This window comes from Somniosus microcephalus, chromosome 11 (assembly GCF_052327205.1).
Source record: "Somniosus microcephalus isolate GS21.2 chromosome 11, FLI_Smic_1.0, whole genome shotgun sequence".
NCBI classification, from domain to species: Eukaryota; Metazoa; Chordata; class Chondrichthyes; order Squaliformes; family Somniosidae; genus Somniosus; species Somniosus microcephalus.
The window spans coordinates 238,729,574-238,752,233 of NC_140997.1; the positions used below are offsets into that span (position 1 = coordinate 238,729,574).

General features: G+C 49.3%; 1 protein-coding gene across 1 annotated transcript in view; it reads left to right on the forward strand.

Moving 5' to 3' along the window:
• LOC147111374 (scm-like with four MBT domains protein 1) overlaps positions 1–22,660 on the forward strand; it is a 150,383-nt gene that overhangs the window by 36,935 nt on the left and 90,788 nt on the right. The window contains exons 2-5 of the mRNA XM_086002204.1: positions 4,206–4,300; positions 4,472–4,712; positions 10,975–11,063; positions 15,987–16,233. Of these exons, the coding sequence (XP_085858330.1) occupies positions 4,206–4,300; positions 4,472–4,712; positions 10,975–11,063; positions 15,987–16,233 (672 nt within the window). The remainder of the gene's footprint in view (positions 1–4,205; positions 4,301–4,471; positions 4,713–10,974; positions 11,064–15,986; positions 16,234–22,660) is intronic.

Sequence of the window (22,660 nt, forward strand, 5' to 3'; positions counted from 1 at the left end):
TACATCTTCCGGCTCCACACACAGATTGCCACTTTTGTCCCTAATGGGCCCTATTTTTTCCCTAGTTATCCTCTTACCCTTAATATACTTATAAAACATCTTAGGGTTTTCCTTTATTTTGCTCGCCAGTGTTATTTCATGGCCCCTCCTTGATCTCCTAATTTCTTTTTTAAGTATCCCCCTGCACTTTTTGTACTCTTCTAGGGCTTCCTCCGTCGTTAGCCTTTTGTATCTGCCAAAAGCCCTCCTTTTTTTCCTAATCCATTCTCGTATATCCCCTGACATACAAGGTTCCCTGTGGTTTTTGGAACCACCCTTGACCTTTACGGGAACATGTTGCCATTGTATGATCTCAATCTCCCTTCTGAAAGCCTCCCATTGCTCCGATGCGGATTTTCCTACAAGTAGCTGATCCCAGTCCATTTTGGCCAGATCCTGCCTTATCCTATTAAAATCGGCCTTCCCCCAATTTAGAACCTTTATTTCCGGCCCACCCCTGTCCTTTTCCATGACCACCTTAAATCTCACCATATTATGGTCACTGTCGCCAAAGTGCTCACCTACTAGCACTTCTTCCACTTGGCCGGCCACATTCCCTAGAATTAGGTCCAGTACCGCCCCCTCTCTTGTAGGACTTTCTACATGCTGGCTCAAAAAGCTCTCCTGGATGCACTTTAAGAATTCTACACCCTCTGAGCCTTTCACACTCTGACTATCCCAGTTAATATTGGGGAAGTTGAAATCCCCCATTATTATTACCCTATTATTTGCACATTTCTCTGAGATTTGCCTACATATCTGTTCCTCTATCTCCCCCTGACTGTTTGGGGGCCTATAGTACACTCCCAGCAAAGTGCTTGCCCCCTTTTTGTTTTTAAGCTCCACCCATATGGCCTCATTAGAGGAACCTGCTAATATATCATCCCTCCTTATGGCAGTAATTGATTCCTTAATTAATATTGCGACACCCCCTCCTCTTATCCCTCCCCCTCTGTCTCGCCTGAAGATTCTGTACCCCGGAATATTGAGCTGCCAGTCTTGCCCCTCCCTCAACCATGTCTCCGTGATAGCAACAATATCGTACTCCCATGTGTTTATCAACACCTTAATCTCATCCACCTTATTTGCAAGACTCCTTGCATTAAAATAGATGCCATCCAGCCTTGCCCTTATATATTTGCCCTGTCTACCAAGCTGACTTGTTTTTTTCTCTATAATTGGCAGCACATCACCCCCTATTTCAGCTCCCCTCTGTATCCCATCCCCCTGCCAAGTTAGTTTAAACCCCCCCCCCCCCCCCCCCCAACAGTGCTAGCAAACCTCCCCGCAAGGATATTTGTCCCGCTCTGGTTCAGGTGCAACCCGTCCGACTTGTACAAGTCCCACCTTTCCCAGAAGCAGGCCCAGTGATCCAGGAAACTAAAACCCTCCCTCCTGCACCAACTCTTTAGCCACGCATTCATCTGTTCTGTCCTCCTATTCCTATACTCACCAGCACGTGGCACTGGGAGTAATCCAGAGATTACAACCTTTGAGGCCCTGCTCTTTAATCTGCTACCTAGCTCCCTAAATTCTTGATGCAGGACCTCATCCCCCTTCCTACCTATGTCGTTGGTCCCAATGTGGACCACGACCTCTGCCTGCTCACCCTCCCCCTTAAGAATGCCCTGTAGCCGCTCAGTGACATCCATGACCCTGGCCCCAGGGAGGCAACAAACCATCCTGGAGTCACGTTTGCGGCCACAGAAACGCCTATCTGTTCCCCTTACGATAGAATCCCCTACCACTATTGCTCTCCCACTCTTTTTCCTCCCTTTCTGAGCCGCAGAAGCGTCCCTGGTGCCAGGAAGTTGGCTGCTGCTGCTTTCCCCTGGTGCGTCATCCCCCTCAACAGTATTCAACTTGGTATACCTGTTTGAAAGGGGGATGACCGCAGGGGTCCCCTGCACTTCCTGCCTGCCTCTGTTGCTCCGCCTGATGGTCACCCAGTTTCTTTCTGCCTGTGCAGCCCTACCCTGCGGCGTGAACAACTCGCTAAACGTGCTATCCACGACCCTCTCAGTATCGCGCATGCTCCAAAACTTATCCACCCGCAGCTCGAGCGCCGCAATGCGGTCTACAAGTAGCTGCAGCTGGATGCATTTCTTGCACACATGGTCGTCAGGGACACTGGCAGCGTCCCTGACTTTCCACATGGAGCAAGAGGAGCAGAACACGGGGCTGAGCTCTCCTGCCATGACTTACTCCTTTTAATTAATTAAAAAAATTATTCAATACCCCAGTTACAGGTATACTCTAGGGTGCTTTATTTACCAACTGTCCCCACTATACCACAGAGACCCTAGAAATTTAACACCACAGAATTCAAGCTTGTATTGAAAAGAGAGAAATACTCACCAACCAATCACTTACCTGCTTCCTGCTGACGTCACACTTGGATTACTTTTTACCTCTCTCCCGGAACCTGGATTGGTATGCCTCGCTGCCTCGGGCTGCTCTTTATGTAGCTCTCCTGCCTCTGGTGATCCCGCTCAGGTCCGCTGCCTCTCCGGTCTCGGGGCTCTGGGCCTCGCTGCCTCGGGCTGCTCTTTATGTAGCTCTCCCGCCTCTGGTGATCCCGCTCAGGTCCGCTGCCTCTCGGGGCTCTGGGAAATAAACTTGCAGGGCTACGGGGATAGAGCGGGGGAATGGGACTGACTGGATTGCTCTACAGAGAGCCGGCATGGACTCGATGGGCCGAATGGCCTCCTTCTGTGCCGTTATGACTGTGACTTTATGAAGGGATTCAACAGGCCAGGTTTTGCTGTCATTATACGGTGAGGCGCTCGCTAATATTTATGCGTAAATGGTACAGCAACGTCAGGCGATTGGCAGATGCACGGTTAAAAACAGAAATCCAAAAGTTGCTGTCCGAGATGCTCCGCTCTGCCGTTAGCTTTGCAAAAATGGCATCTCGCTGTCTGCCTCACCATTGATATGCAATGGATGGTATGAAGTTGCTGTATTTGTGTGGTAGATACGAACTAAACCTGTAGCAGATATTTAGGGCTAGTAATTACAAACGTAAGTGCCTTTTATTGGCATGATAAGTGTTAATTAATACCAATCAACCTCTCTGGCTCTGAACATTAATTAATATAAGTGTGAAGTCTCATTCTTTCAGGTTGCAAATTGTTTTAGGAGATTATAAAAATGTCAAATTTTAATTTTTTTCTTACTATTCCTTTCTGTTTTTTTCTCTCTTATTCTAATCTTTCTTTTCCTCCCTTTATTTCTCTTTCTGTACCTGATTTGGCATTGAATTCACCCAGTCTAACTTTCTGCTCAGCCCTTGTGCTGCTAATTTAACAATACTTCAATCTGATTGGTTAACAAGGTACAGTTGCTTGCTATGGTCGCTCAGATACCCGGTTTCTCTCGCTGCCACGTTATCAGTTCGCACTTTCAGATACTTGGTGAGAAAAATGTTTTGAGCGGAAGGGTTTGGGGGCAAGTCTAACTAACAGTAGATGCCATTTTATGCTCTGCTACAGCAAAATCTGGACCATTATGATGAGAGACTGGGTATACTTGGGTTATATTCCCTGGATATAAGGATGTTAAAGGGTGATTTATAATGAAGGGAATTAAAAGGGTAGATCAGGGAATCCAGAACAGGAGGGCATCCTCTTATAATTAGAATTAAGCCAGTTAAAAATGAATCAGGAAAAAGTTCTTCAGACAAAAGAATTGTGAGAAAGTGGAACACACTGCTCTCGGGAGCCATTGAGGAACCAATTAAAATGGAGATAAATATTTGGTAAATAATGTTATTAAAGGATATGAAAAAAGGTTTTAAGTAGACAGTTGTGGGATTGAAGCACTTGTTGCAAAAGTTATGTTGCCCTGTTGTCACTGAAAGCAACACGAAGATAAGGGAATGGTTTCTAAGCGGCATCTGGTGCCAGTTTGTCAGTAGTCGATGATACAGTTCATGAATCTAATGATAGTGAGCAGGGCTTCTCCTCATGGAGTTCTTTAATTGTGGTGAAGGGAAGCTTGATGCTCGTGCACGTGTCCCAGCTGTAGTTGTGCACCTTGTGATGAGTGTTGCTGGGTCAATCCAACTGTGAATAAAGGATTAAAAAGTAAACCCTAGCTGTTAAAGGGTTAAAGAGACCGACTCACTTCTGTTCGGGTTCTGATAGGTTAATTTCTTTCTGCAGATGGTGGCTCCGGGTTGGATGAAGCAGAATTCAATTGGGATGCGTATTTGGAAGAAACGGAAGCGGTAGCAGCTCCCCCTGCGGCCTTCAAACACGTGAGTCCCGGACATTCTGTTCATCATCTGCCAGCAAAGTCAAATATTGTTTACAGGTATAATCAATTGGATGATCCGGTTGGGGAGTGAGTCAGGGTGGTCTGGCATGTGAGTGAGGCATGATTCCGAGATTGGTCAGATTAGTTACAGCTAAGTCTCTCTGCTGTCCAGGTGGATACGAGTCTGAGGAATGGTTTCAGTCCAGGGATGAAGCTGGAGATTGCGACCAAGGTGGATGCTGATTGCTACTGGGTAGCAACTATCGTCACGACGTGCGGGCAGCTGCTGCTCTTGCGCTATGACGGGTTTGGGGAGGACCGCAGAGCTGATTTCTGGTGTGATGTCATGACCGCAGACCTGCACCCGATTGGCTGGAGTTCACAGAACAATAAAAAGCTGCAGCCTCCTGAAGGTGAATTTTTAATTGTTTCCTAAAGATTGGTCTTAGCAACATGAAATCTTAATTTATCTCTGTCAAACAAAAGGTCTTGCCTCTAACAGACATCTCGATATAACCTCTGTCTCTTTTATGTAGTTCTCATGTTACATAGAGTTATACAGCACAGAAAGAGGCCCTTCGGCCCATCGTGTCTGCGCCGACCATCAAGCCCTGTCTAATCTAATCCCATTTTCCAGCACTTGGTCCGTAGCCTTGTATGCTATGGCGTTTCAAGTGCTCATCCAAATGCTTCTTGAATGTTGTGAGGGTTCCTGCCTCTACCACCCTTTCAGGCAGTGAGTTCCAGATTCCAGCCACCCTCTGGGTGAAAAAGTTTTACCTCAAATCCCCTCTAAACCTCCTGCCCCTTATCTTGGAACTATGCCCCCTGGTTATTGACCCCTCTACTAAGGGGAAAAGTTACTTTCTATCTACCCTATGCCCCTTATAATTTTGTACACCTCAATCAGGTCCCCCCTCAGCCTTCTCTGCTCTAAGGAAAACAACCCCAGCCTGTCCAGTCTCTCTTCATAGCTGAAGCGCTCCAGCCCAGGTAACATCCTGGTGAATCTCCTCTGCACCCTCTCCAATGCAATCACATCCTTCCTATAGTGTGGCGACCAGACCGGCACACAGTATTCCAGCTGTGGCCTAACCAGCGTTTTGTACAGCTCCATCATAACCTCCCTGCTCTTATATTCTATGCCTCGGCTAATGAAGGCAAGTATCCCATATGCCTTTTTAACCACCTTATCTACCTGTCCTGCTGCCTTCGGGGATCTATGTACATGCATACCAAGATCCCTCTGATCCTCTGTCCTTCCTAGGGTCCTACCATTCATTGTGTATTCCCTTGCCTTATTAGTCCTCCAAAAATGCATCACCTCACACTTTTCAGGGTTAACTTCCATTTGCCACTGTTCTGCCCATCTAACCAACCCATCTATATCGTCCTGTAGCCTGAGGCTTCCCTCCTCGCTATTTACCACTCCACCAATTTTCGTGTCATCTGTGAACTTACTGATCATACCTCCTACATTCATAGCTAAATCATTAATGTACACTACAAACAACAAAGGACCCAGCACCGATCCCTGCAGTACACCACTGGACACAGGCTTTCAGTCACAAAAACAACCTTCGACCATCACCCTCTGCCTCCTGCCACTAAGCCAATTTTGGATCCAATGTGCCAAATTGCCCTGGATCCCATGGGCTCTTACCTTCTTGACCAGTCTCCCATGCGGGACTTTGTCAAAAGTCTTACTGAAGTCCATGTAGACTACATCAACTGCACTACCCTCATCCACACACCTAGTCACCCCCTCGAAAAATTCAATCAAATTGGTTAGACATGATCTCCCCCTGACAAAGCCATGCTGACTATCCTTGATTAATCCTTGCCTCTCCAAGTAGAGACTAATTCTGTCCCTCAGAATTTTTTCCAATAATTTCCCTACCACTGATGTTAGGCTCACTGGCCTGTAATTCCCTGGTTTATCCCTACTACCCTTCTTGAATAATGGTACTACATTAGCTGTACTCCAGTCCTCTGGCACCTCCCCTGTGGCCAGAGAGGTTCTTGAAAATTTGTGTTAGAGCCCCTGCATTCTCCTCCCTTGCCTCACACAGCAGTCTGGGATACATCTCATCTGGGCCTGGGGATTTATCCACTTTTAAGCCCGCTAAAACCGCGAGTACCTCCTCCCTCTCAATACTAATTTGTTCAAATATATCACAATCCCCCTGCCTGATTTCTATGCCTACATCGTCCTTCTCCATAGTGAACACAGATGCAAAATATTCATTTAAAACCTCACCTACATCTTCCGGCTCTACACACAGATTGCCACTTTGGTCCCTAATGGGCCCTACTCTTTCTCTGGCTATCCTCTTGCCCTTAATATACTTATAAAACACCTTGGGATTTTCCTTTATTTTGCCCGCCAGTGTTTTTTCATGCCCCCTCTTCGCTCTCCTAATTTCTTTTTTAAGTGCCCCCCCCCACACTTTCTACAATCCTCTAGGGCTTCCACTGTTTTTAGTCCTCTGTATCTGCCAAAAGCCTCCCTTTTTTCCTAATCCATTCTTGTATATCCCTTGATATCCAGGGTTCCCTGGGCTTGTTGGTCCCACCCTTGACCTTTACGGGAACATGTTGGCGTTGTACTCTCTCTATTTCCTTTCTAAAAGACTCCCACTGCTCTTATGTGGATTTTCCTACAAGTAGCTGATCCCAGTCCACTTTGGCCAGATCCTGTCTTATATTAAAATCGGCCTTCCCCCAATTTAGAACCTTTATTTCCAGTCCATCTTGTCCTTTTCCATGACTACCTTAAATCTCACCGAATTATGGTCACTGTCACCAAAATGCTCTCCTACTGACACTTCTACCACTTGCCCGGTTACATTCCCTAGAATTAGGTCCAGTACTGCCCCCTCTCTTGTAGGACTTTCTACATACTGGCTCAAAAAGCTCTCCTGGATGCACTTTAAGAATTCCGCACCCTCTAAGCCTTTCACACTCTGACTATCCCAGTTAATATTGGGAAAGTTGAAATCTCCTACTATTATTTCTACATTTCTCTGAGATTTGCCTACATATCTGTTCCTCTATCTCCCCCTGATTGTTTGGGCGCCTATAGTACACTCCCAGCAAAGTGCTTGCCCCCTTTTTGTTTTTAAGCTCTACCCATATGGCCTCATTAGAGGAACCTGCTAAGATAGCATCCCTCCTTACAGCAGTAATTGACTCTTTGATTAATATTGCGACACCCCCTCCCCTTTTACACCCCCCTCTGTCTTGCCTGAAGATTCTATACCCTGGAATAATGAGCTGCCAGTCCTGCCCCTCCCTCAACCATGTCTCTGTGATAGCAACAATACCATACTCCCATGTGTTCATCAACACCTTCAATTCATCTGCCTTACTCGCAAAACTCCTTACATTAAAATAAATGCCATCCAGCCTTGCCCTACTCCCTTGTGCCGTTACATATTTGCTCTGTCTTCCAGGCTGACTTGTTTTTTCCTCTGTATTTGGCTGAGCATCACCTCCTAACTATAGCTCCACTCTGTATCCCACCCCCCTGCCAAGTTAGTTTAAACCCCCCCCCCCCCCCCCCCCAACAGTACTAGCAAACCTCCCCGCAAGGATGTTGGTCCCGCTCCGGTTCAGATGCAACCCGTCTGACTTGTACAGGTCCCACCTTCCCCAGAAGTAGACCCAGTGATCCAGGAAACTAAAACCTCTTTACCTCTTTGACTAAGCTTTTGGTCACCTCTCCTAATATCTCCTTATGTGGCTTGGTGTCAAATTTTACTACGGTAAAGGCGATGTATAAATACAAGTTGTTGATGCTGAAGGGGAGTCAAGACAGGTGTCGGATTTAGATGAACTTTGGTTAGAGGGCACAGGATAATTGGAGCGGGCTGTGCAGACGTAATTCATTCCTCACTTTAAAGTCATGCATTCTATCCATGTTTTTATATTTCCATTATAAATTGCTGTGTCCACTTGTCATGCTGTAATTACTCCTTCCTGCCTGCTGCGGCGCTGCAGTACCATTGCAGACCAGCTCTTCTAATCTAGCACGCTGTGGGTAATGGCACCTAATCTAGCACGCTGTGGGTAATGGCACCTAATCTAGCACGCTGTGGGTAATGGCACCTAATCTAGCACGCTGTGGGTAATGGCACCTAATCTAGCACGCTGTGGGTAATGGCACCTAATCTAGCACGCTGTGGGTAATGGCACCTGATCTAGCACGCTGTGGGTAATGGCACCTAATCTAGCACGCTGTGGGTAATGGCACCTAATCTAGCACGCTGTGGGTAATGGCACCTAATCTAGCACGCTGTGGGTAATGGCACCTAATCTAGCACGCTGTGGGTAATGGCACCTAATCTAGCACGCTGTGGGTAATGGCACCTAATCTAGCACGCTGTGGGTAATGGCACCTAATCTAGCACGCTGTGGGTAATGGCACCTAATCTAGCACGCTGTGGGTAATGGCACCTAATCTAGCACGCTGTGGGTAATGGCACCTAATCTAGCACGCTGTGGGTAATGGCACCTAATCTAGCACGCTGTGGGTAATGGCACCTAATCTAGCACGCTGTGGGTAATGGCACCTAATCTAGCACGCTGTGGGTAATGGCACCTAATCTAGCACGCTGTGGGTAATGGCACCTAATCTAGCACGCTGTGGGTAATGGCACCTAATCTAGCACGCTGTGGGTAATGGCACCTAATCTAGCACGCTGTGGGTAATGGCATCTAATCTAGAACACTGGGTAATGGCACCTAATCTAGAACAATGTGTACAGAAGCACATATAATGAACGGACTGAACAAGATCTGCCTTGGTTCCAATCAGAAGATATTTAAACAGCTTGCATTGATATGGTGTCTTTAACATAAAGAAAAATCTCCATACTCTTCACAAATGAGAATAGAAGACAGACTGGCTTTCCCGTGAAGGCGCCGATTTGCTTGAGTTAGGAACCTGAGGACCTTTATATCTTCGAAATCAATCTTGATTGATGGATCTGTAGCCAAAAGGTGCCTGAACCTGGGATAACTGCAAGAGGCTATCACTAGTTCTTCAGTTCGGTTCCTGAACCCCATCGCGTTTGTAGGTAGTTGCGGTGAGGCAGGACTCTGAGCACAATGACATGCCCTCGTCCAAGAACTGGTAATTTATCAGAAAGTGGTTTTAAAATTACTGGTGAGAAGTTGAACATTTTTTAAACTATTTTCTTTCATCTGCTGATTTATCTTATTTCTGTGTAATTTTCTTTTACAAGAAATGTATCCAGAATTGCTCACCCTGCTGTCTTCCTAATATGCCATCTAGTCTTTTCTTTAATCAGTCCAGTGTCCTGGCCTCAAACACCCCTCCTAGCAAGCATTCCTTGTAAAGAAATATTTCCTGGTGACCATCTTAAAACTGTCCATGACAGTACGGAACCTGATCCTTCTTCTCCTGTAGCCTTGCTCTGTCTGAAAGTATTGTTCTTTGTTCGTTTTCTCTGTCCTACTTAGTACCTTATACACCCCATAACATCCGCAGAGCCCCAGCTTATCGAGCCTTTGTTCGTTCCTCTGGGGGAAAACACTGGGAATCAGCCTGATTGCTATTTTTAGCACTGCCTCTAGGGCATGGGTGGTCTCAGAGTACTGTACACAATATTCTGAGTATCGTCAGACCAGGATAATGTACAACTTCAATGGGTATCAGAATAGCCATCAAATGTAGTTATGCTGAAACGAGTGCAGCTGATGCAATGGTGTTCTTAAAAAAAGTACTGTGCATTCAGACATACAAACTCAACCCCGCTTGCAGCAAAGACCAGCAGATAACCAACATTCATGATGACATAATATTTCTATCATAGAATTTACTGCACAGGAGGAAGCCTTGTGTTATTTTAGTATAGTGTTGGTTTAGTAGCATATGAGGCCTGTGTTCGTGTTAGCTATATAACAGGGTCTGTCCACTCTAATCCTTGTGTACTTTTACAGTCTTCCTTTTCAAATGCTTCCAAAATTCCTTTTTAAATAGTATTATAGTCTCTGCCTCATAGCTATCTGGTAAAACATTCCATGTTCGAATAACCCTGTGCGAGAAGAGTTCTTCTAACTGCTCCCACATTCTTCCAGTGATATCCTGAATCTATATTCCTTGTTACTGATTTGGCATTTAGCAAAAACAGTCTTTTAATATCTACCTTCTCAAAATCTTTCAGAATTTTGAAGAACCCTGTTAGATCCTCCTGGGCCTCCTTATCCTCATCGACCTCTCCATAGCCTTGGACATGGTCAATCACTCCATCCTCCTGCACCGACTTTTGGGGATGGTCCAACTATGTGGCACTAGTGGAACCCGTAAAGTAAAGCGGTTAAGCTGGAGAAAGTTGGGGCTTGTCCATTTCTTGATGTCGGGCAGCCAATCAGAGAGTACAGCACCTATGATGACCAAGAGGAACAGTCGTTTACAAACTGTTTCCATTGAGCTGCGAGTCTGCCCGTTTAAGAACCTTTTTGACATCAAAAACTTTCCTTAATTATTTAAAAAGGGAAAAGCTTATTCTATGAATTTTATTTCATTGCAATTAAATTACAAAATCGGTTGACTTTTCTATGAAATTAATGGTGATTCTATGCCTAAAAATGTGCAGAATCTTTGAAAAATGCTGTGATTTCAATTCATTTATTGTTCCTTTCCTACAGCCATAAGAGAGCGAATTTTGGACTGGCAAACCTTTCTGACTCGCACTGTGGAAGGAACCTGCAGTGCCCCAGCAAACCTGCTGGAGGGCGTAAGTACTCCAGCTTCACCGTACATTCAATCCTGATTAACCCTGTATATTTCCGTTGTTTATTTTAAAGAGAGAAAGGGATAGACCGAGTAATTACAGGCCAGTCAGCCTAACCTCGGTGGTGGGAAAATTATTGGAAAAAATTCTGAGGGACAGTATTAATCGTCATTTAGAAAGGCACGGATTAATCAAGGTCAGTCAGCATGGATTTGTTATGGGAAGGTCGTGTCTGACTACCTTGATTGAATTTTTTGAGGAGGTAACAAGGAGGGTCGATGAGCGCATTTGATGTAGTCTACATGGATTTTAGCAAGGCTTTTGACAAGGTCCCACATGGCAGACTGGTCAGAGAAGTTAAATCCCATGGGATCCAAGGGAAAGTGTCAAGTTGGATCCAAAAATGGCTCAGTGGCAGGAAACAAAGGGTAATAGTCGACGGGTGTTTTTGTTTCCAGTGGGGCCCGCAGGGCTCAGTACTGGGTCCTTTGTTTTTTGTGGTATATATCAATGATTTAGACTTCAATGTAGGGGGCATGATTAAGAAGTATGCAGATGATACAAAAATTGGCCGTGTGTTTGATAGTGAGGAAGAAAGCTGTAGACTGCAGGAAGCTATCAATGGACTGGTCAGATGGGCAGAAAAGTGGCAAATGGAATTCAATCTGGAGAATTGTGAGGTAATGCATTTGGGGAGGGTAAACAAGGCAAGGGAATACATAATAAATAGTAGAACACTGGGAAGTGTAGAGGAACAGAGGGACCTTGGAGTGCATGACCACAGATCCCTGAAGGCAGCAGGACAGGTAGATAAGGTGGTTAAGAAGGCATACGGGATACTTTATTAGCCGAGGCATAGAATATAACAGCAGGGAGGTTATGATTGAACAGTATAAAATACTAGTTAGGCCACAGCTAGAGTACTGCGTACAGTTCTGGTCACCACATTACAGGAAAGATATGATCGCACTGGAGAGGGTGCAGAGGAGATTTACGAGGATGTTGCCAGGACTGGAGAATTTTAGCGATGAGGAAAGATTGGATAGGCTGGGGTTGTTTTCTCTGGAACAGAGGAGGCTGAGGGGAGACTTAATTGAGGTGTATAAAATTATGAGGGGCCTAGATAGAGTGGATAGGAAGGACCTATTTCCCCTAGCAGAGAGGTCAATAACCAGTGGGCATAGATTTAAAGTAATTGGTAGAAGGATTAGAGGGAAGTTGAACATAAGAACAAAAGAAATAGGAGCAGGAGTCGGCCATTCGGCCCCTCGAGTTGCTCCGCCATTCAACAAGATCACGGCTGATCATTGACCTCAACTCCACTTTCCCGCCCGATCCCCATATCCCTTAATTCTCTTAAGAGACCAAAAATCTATCTATCTCAGCCTTGAATATACTCAAAGACTCAGCATGCACAACCCTCTGGGGTAGAGAATTTCAAAGATTCACAACCCTCTGAGTGAAGAAATTCCTCCTCATCTCAGTCTTAAATGGCCGACCCCTTATCCTGAGACTGTGACCCCTAGTTCTAGACACTCCAGCCAGGGGGAAACAACCTCTCAGCATCTACCCTGTCAATCCCCCTCAGAATCTTGTATGCTTCAAGGAAATCACCTCTCATTCTTCTAAACTCCAGAGAGTATCGGCCCATTCTACACAATCTCTCCTCATAGGACAGCCCTCTCATCCCAGGAATCAATCTAGTGACCCTTCGTTGCACCGCCTCCAAGGCAAATATATCCTTCCTTAGATAAGGAGACCAGAACTGTGCCCAGTACTCCAGGTGTGGTCTCACCAAGGCCCTGTACAATTGGAGCAAGACTTCCTCACTCTTATACTCCAACCCCCTTACAATAAAGGCCAACATGCCATTTGCCTTCCTTATTGCTTGCTGTACCTGCACGCTAGCTTTCTGTGTTTCTTGTACGAGGACACCCAAATCTCTCTGAACACCAACATTTGAAAGATTCTCACCATTTAAAAAATATTCTGTTTTTCTTTTCTTCCTACCAAAGTGAATAACCTCACATTTCCCTACATTATACTCCATCTGCCACCTTACTGCCCACTCACTCAGTCTATCTATATCCCGTTGCAGACTCTGTGTTCTCCTCACAGCTTACTGTCCCACCTAGCTTTGTATCATCAGCAAACTTGGTTACATTACACTCGGTCCTTCATCTAGGTCATTAATATAGATTGTAAATAACTGAGGCCCCAGCACTGATCCTTGTGGCATCCCACTAGTTACAGCCTGCCAACCTGAAAAAGATCCATTTATCCCTTCTCTCTGTTTTCTGTCCATTAACCAATCCTCTATCCAGGCTACTATATTACCCCCAACCCCATGATCCCTAATCTTGTGTAATCTTTTATGTGGCACTTTATCGAATGCCTTTTGGAAATCCAAATACTGTACACTACATCCACTGGTTCCTCTTTATCTACCCTGCTAGTTATATGCTCAAAAAACTCTAATAAATTTGTCAAACACGATTTCCCTTATCACATTTAAAAAGTACTTGGATTTGCACTTGAAGTGCTGTAACCCACAAGGCCCACGGAGCAAGAGCTGGAAAGTGAGGTTAGGCTGGATATCTCTCTTTCGGTCGGCACAGACACGATGGACTGAATAGCCTCCTTCTGTGCTGTAAACTTCTATGATTATTGGACTAGAGAAAACTCCCATACTGATCACTGCCCCCTGCCCAAGGTATAAGGGTTGGGGAATGAAACCCATTCTGATCACTGCCCACAGAGTATGGGTTGGGAAATGGACCCCTATACTGATCACTGCCCGCGGAGTATGGGTTGGGGAATGAACCCCCATACTGATCATTGCCCCCTGCCCACGGTGTATGGGCTGGGTAAGGGGCTCCCATACTGATCACTGCCCCCTGCCCAAGGTGTAAGGGTTGGGGAACGGACCCCATACTGATCACTGCCCCCTGCCTACACAATATGAGTTGGGGAACGGACCCCTATACTGATCACTGCCCTTTGCCCACAGAATATGGGTTGGGGAACAGACCTCTATACTGATCACTGCCCCCTGCCTACAGAATATGAGTTGGGGAACGGACATAGAAAACAGAAGATAGGAGTAGGCCATTTGGCCCCTCGAGCCTGCTCCGCCATTTAATGAGATCATGGCTGATCATCCAAATTCAGTACCCTGTTCCTGCTTTTTCCCCATATCCCTTGATCCCTTTAGCCTTAAGAAATATATCTAACTCCTTCTTGAATATATTTAATGAATTGGCCTCCACTGCCTTCTGTGGTAGAGAATTCCACAGGTTCACCACTCTCTGGGTGAAGAAATTCCTCCTCATCTCTGTCCTAAATGGCTTACCCCTTATCTTTAGACTGTGACCCCTGGTTCTGGACTCCCCCGCCATCGGGAACATCCTTCCTGCATCTAGTCTATCTAGTCCTGTTAGAATTTTATAAGTTTCAATGAGATCCCCTCTCATTCTTCTAAACTCCAGCGAGTATAAGCCCAATCTATCCAATCTCTCCTCATACGTCATTCCTGCCATCCCAGGACCCCTGTACTGATTACTACCCTTTGCCCACAGAATATGAGTTGGGGAACGGGCTCCTATACTGATCACTGCCCTCTGCTCATGGTTTATGGATTGGGGAAGGGGCTCCCATACTGATCACTGCCCCCTGCCCGTGAGGTATGGGTTGGGGAACGGACCCCATACTGATCACTGCCCCCTGACCGCGGGGTATGGGTTGGGGAACGGACCACTGTACTGATCACTGCCCCCTGCCCACAGTGTATGGATTGGGGAATGGACCCCTGTACCGAACACTGCCCCCTGCCCACGGTGTATGGGTTGGGGAATGAACCCCCATACTGATCACTGCCCACGGTGTATGGGATGGGGAAGGGGCGCCCATACTGATCACTGCCCCCTGCCCACGCTGGATGGGTTGGGGAACGGTGACCATCCTCAGTGCCCTCCTGATCCTGAGCTGAGCTTCAGATACTATATTCTTCCAGTCACATAGACTTCTATTTCGACCTCCACAACATCACCCAACTCCACCCATTGCCACTGCTGCTGAAACCCTCCTCTATGCCTTCAATACTCCCTTATGCACACTGGTACAAAAATATGCCACCTACATCCTTTCTCCCAAGTCTATCACCGTGACCTCGATGGCCTCCATTGTCTTCTTGCCCCCCATCCACTGAATTCTAATGTCTGCCGTTCCCTCCGTGGCTTCCCCAGCCTCTGTAACAACCTCCAGCACTAGGTGCCAATGGATGCTCTGCCAACTGTGCCCTCATTTGTATCCCCCCACTCCACCTTTGGTGTATTGCCTTCAGCTGTCTCAGCCCCACGCTCTGGAATGGTCTCTATATCTCTCTGCCTTGCTTCCTCTCCTCTGTTTCAAAGCCTCCTCCAAACTTATCTTGCTTTTGGTCATCTCCCCAACTCTCCTCCCATCAGTAAACCGCCATATTCTTGAGTTAACATTTCATGGAGTTGTTGGTTTAGAATAAACTGCTGATAATCATTGCTCTTGCCCTGCCAGTTGTTCCCAGTATTGCAGCATAACTAGCGAGTGAGCAGCTCCTTTCCTGCATTTGCCGTGTTCTCTCTCTGCAGTAAGAGAGGGAGTGAGTTCTTGTTGAATTGGAAAATTAGTGTTTAATCATGATATAAAAGAATAAGATTGTTGAGAGGAATGGAAAGGAGATGAAAAAAGTCATATGTGACTTGTGATCTGAGAATTCAGTTTAAGTGCAATGTGAACCCTGGTTAGTAGCTGTTGGGATTCACCACACAATGGAAACAACTGGCAGGAGATCCACTTCTCCACATTTACTCGCAGATAGATGTTTAATGGAGGAGAGAGTTAAAATAAACAGCACAATCAGCTTTCCTTTTTGTTTGATTTTTAATTTAGCCCAATCGAGGTAAGAACCCTCTGGACCTCATCACACCGGGATCACGGTTTGAACTCCAAGACTCGCTCAATCCCTTGGAGTCCTGGATCGTTCTTGTTGAAGAAAACTTTGGCGGAAGATTACATCTTCGTTACGAAGGCGTAAAAGACACTAAGAGATTCAGCCAGTGGCTGTTCTACCTTGACTCCCGTCTACATCCGCTCGGTTGGGCCGAAAAGCAAGGATATGCGCGCCAGCCCCCTACAGGTTTGTACAGTGACTGTAGTGACGTTCCCCAGCCCCGTCTGGCTGTAGTGACCTTCCCCAGCCCCGTCTGGCTGTAGTCACGTTCCCCGTCCCCGTCTGGCTGTAGTCACGTTCCCCGGCCCCGTCTGGCTGTAGTCACGTTCCCCGTCCCCGTCTGGCTGTAGTCACGTTCCCCGGCCCCGTCTGGCTGTAGTGACGTTCCCCGGCCCCGTCTGGCTGTAGTGACGTTCCCCGGCCCCGTCTGGCTGTAGTGACGTTCCCCGGCCCCGTCTGGCTGTAGTGACGTTCCCCGGCCCCGTCTGGCTGTAGTGACCTTCCCCAGCCCCGTCTGGCTGTAGTCACGTTCCCCAGCCCCGTCTGGCTGTAGTCACGTTCCCCGTCCCCGTCTGGCTGTAGTCACGTTCCCCCAGCCCCGTCTGGCTGTAGTGACGTTCCCCGGCCCCGTCTGGCTGTAGTCACGTTCCCCCAGCCCCGTCTGGCTGTAGTGACCTTCCCCGGCCCCGTCTGTCTGTAGTCACGTTCCCCGTCCCCGTCTGGCTGTAGTCACGTTCCCCCAGCCCCGTCTGGCTGTAGTGACCTTCCCCGGCCCCGTCTGGCTGTAGTCACGTTCCCCAGCCCCGTCTGGCTGTAGTCACGTTCCCCGTCCCCGTCTGGCTGTAGTCACGTTCCCCCAGCCCCGTCTGGCTGTAGTGACCTTCCCCGGCCCCGTCTGGCTGTAGTGACCTTCCCCGGCCCCGTCTGGCTGTAGTGACGTTCCCCGGCCCCGTCTGTCTGTAGTCACGTTCCCCGGCCCCGTCTGGCTGTAGTGACGTTCCCCGGCCCCGTCTGGCTGTAGTCACGTTCCCCGGCCCCGTCTGGCTGTAGTCACGTTCCCCGGCCCCGTCTGGCTGTAGTGACGTTCCCCCAGCCCCGTCTGGCTGTAGTGACGTTCCCCGGCCCCGTCTGGCTGTAGTGACGTTCCCCGGCCCCGTCTGGCTGTAGTCACGTTCCCCGGCCCCGTCTGGCTGTAGTGACGTTCCCCCAGCCCCGTCTGGCTGTAGTGACGTTCCCCGGCCCCGTCTGGCTGTAGTGACGTTCCCCGGCCCCGTCTGGCTGTAGTCACGTTCCCCGGCCCCGTCTGGCTGTAGTGACCTTCCCCGGCCCTGTCTGGCTGTAGTGACGTTCCCCGTCCCCGTCTGGCTGTAGTGACCTTCCCCAGCCCCGTCTGGCTGTAGTCACGTTCCCCGGCCCCGTCTGGCTGTAGTGACCTTCCCCAGCCCCGTCTGGCTGTAGTCACGTTCCCCGGCCCCGTCTGGCTGTAGTCACGTTCCCCGGCCCCGTCTGGCTGTAGTCACGTTCCCCGGCCCCGTCTGGCTGTAGTCACGTTCCCCGGCCCCGTCTGGCTGTAGTGACGTTCCCCGGCCCCGTCTGGCTGTAGTGACGTTCCCCCAGCCCCGTCTGGCTGTAGTGATGTTCCCTTCTTCGAGACCCTAGACAGCAAGTATTGTCAACCTATTCAACTGTGGGGGGAATCACAGCTGAGCCTGATCCTGCCTTCATCCCTGCACACCCTTTCCAGCAGGTATCCCTGAATGGGAATCGGGAATAGGAGCCTGGCCGATTAGCACCCTTCCTCTTGCTTCAGGGATGCTGAGGCCTGATGCAGTGTCCTGACTGACACACCAGTCAAGCCTGCTGACCCTGCAGTCTGGGGACGGAACCTGGGACATTCCGGTATGGCGGGGGGCCGCAACATGAGGGGAGGGGGCTCGGGACCCCAACACTGGGAGAGGGGGTTGGGTGGGGTGTGCTCGGGACCCCAATCCCGGGGGGGCTGATTGAAATCAATGAGAACTATTGAGTTCACCGTCCCATTGTCTTGTGAATTGGCAGTTTTCTAGTCTAGAATCTATCATTCGACCTAAAAAGTTGATGCATGTCAAATTTTTACTTAAATTGTAGAATCATCAAATGATACAGCACAGAATATGTCATGTAACTAAAATCGGGTCAGAATATTGTGGAAGAATAAGAAAAGACAGATGAGAAAAGGCCATTTGGTACATTGAAACACATTTCTCCTGTGCCTTAACCCTCCCATCGAAGTCCAGAGGGTTAAAAGTTTGTGAGGGTGACTGTGGTTCTAGCAAAGCTTCTGTTTCATTTCTCTGGGCCCTGAGATACGGGCTAACATTTTGATGCGCTATCAATTACTCATAAAAGACTGAGAGTTAAGAGAGTAACTAAAGGCTTTTATTAGCAAAGAACAGAGCATGCCTCTCGTGGTTGACTGGGTTCCAAGAAGGCAGGGGGCTGCAGGTCAATCACCTTTATACCTGGGCCTGTGTGGGTGGAGCCAGCCGAGACATGTTGAGACATGCATAGGTACAACAGTGTGTATCAACAACAACAACAACAACAGTGGTTTACCACATTCACCCCTTCTTTAAAATTGAGTCCGGCGGGGTGAAGTGTACTAAAGGTTCGTGTAAGTAAGTCTATCAGGTGGCCTTGTATGCCGTCCTGATCGTCGTGGTGGCGGCGGTGATGGTGCAGCATCCAACGTTGAGTCTGGCGTCTCATTGAGTGGTTGGGTGGTCAATGACGGGTCCTGGGGCTGCGGCATGCCGTCTAGCGGGGTTGGGTTGTGGGTAGTGGTGGATGGCAATGGTAGTGTTTCAGGGGCACCCGAAGGTGCGAGATCTCGTGTGGGGGCTGTGTCCTCCCGCCCGTCCGGGTACGCTACGTAAGCGTACTGGGGGTAGGCGTGGGTAGTGGTGGATGGCGAGGGGGGTGTTTCGGGAGCACCCGAAGGTGCGAGGTCTCGTATGGAGACTGTGTCCTCCCGCCCGTCCGGGTACACCACGTAAGCATACTGAGGGTTGGCATGGAGGAGGCTCACCCTCTCGACCAGGGGGTCCGTCTTATGGGACCTCACGTGCTTCCGCAGTAGGACGGGTCCTGGAGAAGTCAGCCATGTCGGTAACGAGGTCCCCGATGTGGACTTCCTGGGGAAGGAGAACATTCTCTCGTGAGGGGTAGCATTGGTGGCTGTACAGAGCAGTGACCGAATGGAATGGAGCGCCGCAGGGAGGACTTCCTGCCAGCGAGAGGTCGGAAGGCCCTTAGATTTCAAGTTTAAAAGGACTGCCTTCCAGACCGTCGCATTCTCCCTTTCCACCTGGCCATTCCCCCGGGGGTTGTAGCTGGTGGTCCTGCTTGTAGCGATACCTCTCGAGAGCAGGTACTGCCGGAGTTCGTCGCTCATAAAGGATGAGCCCCTGTCGCTATGAATATAGCTAGGGAAACCGAACAAGGCGAAGAGGTCATTCAGACATTTAATGACCGTGGTACTGGTCATGTCTGAGCAAGGGATGGCAAACGGGAAACGGGAGTACTCATCAATTATGTTGAGGAAGTACACATTGCGGTCGGAGGAGGGGAGGGGCCCTTTAAAATCGACGCTCAGCCGTTCAAAGGGGCGCGTGGCTTTGATCAGGCTTGCTCTGTCTGGCCTATAAAAATGCGGTTTGTACTCGGCACAGATTTGGCAGTTCCTGGTCATGGTCCTGACCTCCTCGATGGAGTAGGGCAGGTTACGGGATTTGATGAAGTGAAAAAACCTGGTGACCCCCGGATGGCAGAGGTCATTGTGGAGGGTCTTCAGTCTATCGACCTGCGCGTTGGCGCATGTACCACGTGATAGGGCACCTGGGGGCTCATTGAGTTTCCCGGGCCGGTACAAGATATCGTAATTGTAGGTGGAGAGTTCGATTCTCCACCTCAAGATCTTGTCGTTCTTGATTTTGCCCCTCTGCTTATTATTAAACATAAAAGCTACTGAACGCTGGTCAGTGAGCAGGGTAAATTGTTTTCCGGCCAGGTAATGCCTCCAATGTCGCACAGCTTCCACAATGGCCTGGGCCTCCTTTTCGACAGAGGAGTGTCGAATCTCGGGGCCCTGGAGGGTCCTTGAGAAAAAGGCCACGGGTCTCCCCGCCTGGTTAAGGGTTGCAGCTAGGGCAAAGTCGGAAGCGTCGCTCTCCACTTGGAAAGGGATGGACTCATCCACTGCGTGCATTGTGGCCTTCGCAATATCTCCTTTTATGAGAGTGAAGGCTGCACAGGCCTCTGCTGTCAGGGGGAAGGAGGTGGACTTGATGAGGGGTCTGGCTTTGTCCGCATAGTTCGGCACCCACTGAGCATAGTACGAGAAAAACCCTAGGCATCTCTTCAGTGCTTTTTGGCAGTGGGGGAGGGGGAGCTCCATAAGGGGGCGCATCCTGTCGGGGTCGGGGCCGATGACTCCGTTCTCCACTACACAGCCAAGAATGGCAAGGCGCTTGGTACGAAACATACATTTGTCCTTGTTGTATGTCAGGTTCAGCCGCTGGGCCGTACGGAGGAATTTCTCTAGATTAACATCATGGTCCTGCTGGTCGCGGCCGCAGATGGTGACGTTGTCTAGATAGGGGAAAGTGGCCTGGAGCGCGTTCTGGTCGACCATCCGGTCCATCTCCCGTTGGAAGACTGAAACCCCGTTGGTGACGCCGAAGGGAACTCTGAGGAAGTGGTAGAGATGACCATCAGCTTCAAAAGCTGTGTACTGGCGGTCCTCAGCCCTGATGGGGAGCTGGTGGTATGCCGACTTCAGATCAATCGTCGAGAACACCCGGTATTGTGCTATCTGATTGACCATGTCAGATATGCGGGGGAGTGGGTATGCATCTAGCTGGGTGTAGCGATTGATTGTCTGGCTGTAGTCAATAACTAGGCGCTGTTTTTCGCCAGTCTTCACTACCACCACTTGTGCTCGCCATGGGCTGGTGCTACTTTCAATAATCCCTTCAGGAGTCTTGCTACCTCGGATTTAATGAAGCTCCTATCCCCGGCACTGTAACGCCTGCTTTTGGTAGCGATGGGCTTACAGTCGCGGGTGAGGTTAGCGAACAAGGAGGGGGGGGGGACTTTAAGGGTGGAGAGGCTGCAAATGGTGCGCGGCGGGCGATTTAAAAGCTGCTGGCTGCAGACTGTGAGTGGGGGGAGGGGTCCGTCGTACGCTAATGTGACACTCTTAAGGTTGCACTGAAAATCCAACCCCAGTAGAACGGTAGCGCAAAGATGGGGCAGGACTAGGAGTTTAAAATTTTTGTATTCTGTGCCCCTTACTGAAAGGATCACTACACAGTAGCCACCAACGTCCGCTGACTGGGCTTTGGAAGCCAAAGAGATCCAATGTCGCGTCGGCAGGACCGGGAGAGAGTAACTCCGCACCGTGTCGGGGTGGATAAAGCTTTCCGTGCTCCCGCTGTCAAAAAGGCAGGTAGTGGCGCGGCCGTTTACCTTAATGTCCATCATGGACCTGGACAGCTGATGAGGGAGAGATTGGTCCAGCGTCACGGAGGCCAGCGTATGGTCGAGCGAGTCGATGTGGTCGTCAGATGAGGCGGTGGTTGAGTCCGGGTCCCCCGTGGTTGAAGTTGGAGACGTCCGAGATGGCGGACAAAATGGCGGCGCCCATGGTCCCGATCCCCACGCGGCTGGGGGAGCCCAAGATGGTGGACAAGATGGCTGCCCCCACGGTTCGCACGCGGCGCTGCTGGCGTTAGCGGTTTTACCTTTGCAGGCGCTGACATAGTGTCCTTTCTTCCCGCAGCCGGAGCAGGTAGCGTTTCTCGCCGGGCAGCGTGCTCTGGGGTGTTTTGCCTGGCCACAAAAATAACATTTCTGTGCCTTGGACATCGCAGCAGCAGTTGAAGGTGGCGGTCCCATGACCCAAGGTTGTGGCGTCCACGGTGCGGAGCGGTTAGGGGAGAAGGCGTCCATATTCCTGTGGGCCGCGTCGAGCGAGAGCGCGAGGGACACTGCCTTTCTCAGGTCCATTTCTCCCTTTTCCAACAGTCTCTGCCGGGAGTAGTCGGACCTTAGACCCGCAACAAAAGCATCTCGGATCAGTCCCTCCGTGTGTGCTGCGGCTGATGCTTCTTTGCAGTCACAGTCTCGGCCGAGTATCCGTAGTGCCCGTAGGAAGGCCTCCACCGATTCCCCGGGCTGCTGTCTGCGGGATCTTAAGAGGTGCCGGGCATAGACCGTATTTACCGGGCGTGCGTATTGCCCTTTTAGCAGACCGATAGCCGCCGCGTAGGTCGTCGCGTCCTGGATTATTGTATAAACTTGGTGGCTCACCTTTGAGGCCAGGATTTCCAACTTGTTTTCGTCCAGGGTCACAGTTGAGGCTTGCAGGTAGGCCTCGAAGCAACGCAGCCAATGCGCGAATTTGATAGCCGAACCCGCCTCTTGGGGGTCTAGGTCCAGGCATGTTGGTCTGAGGGCTCGCAGCAGCTCCTGTTGCTCAGCGTTTGGTGCAGCAGCCTGCTGTTCAGCGTTTGGTGCAGCAGCCTGCTGTTCAGCAAATGTCGACATTTTGTTTTTGCTAATAAAATTGATG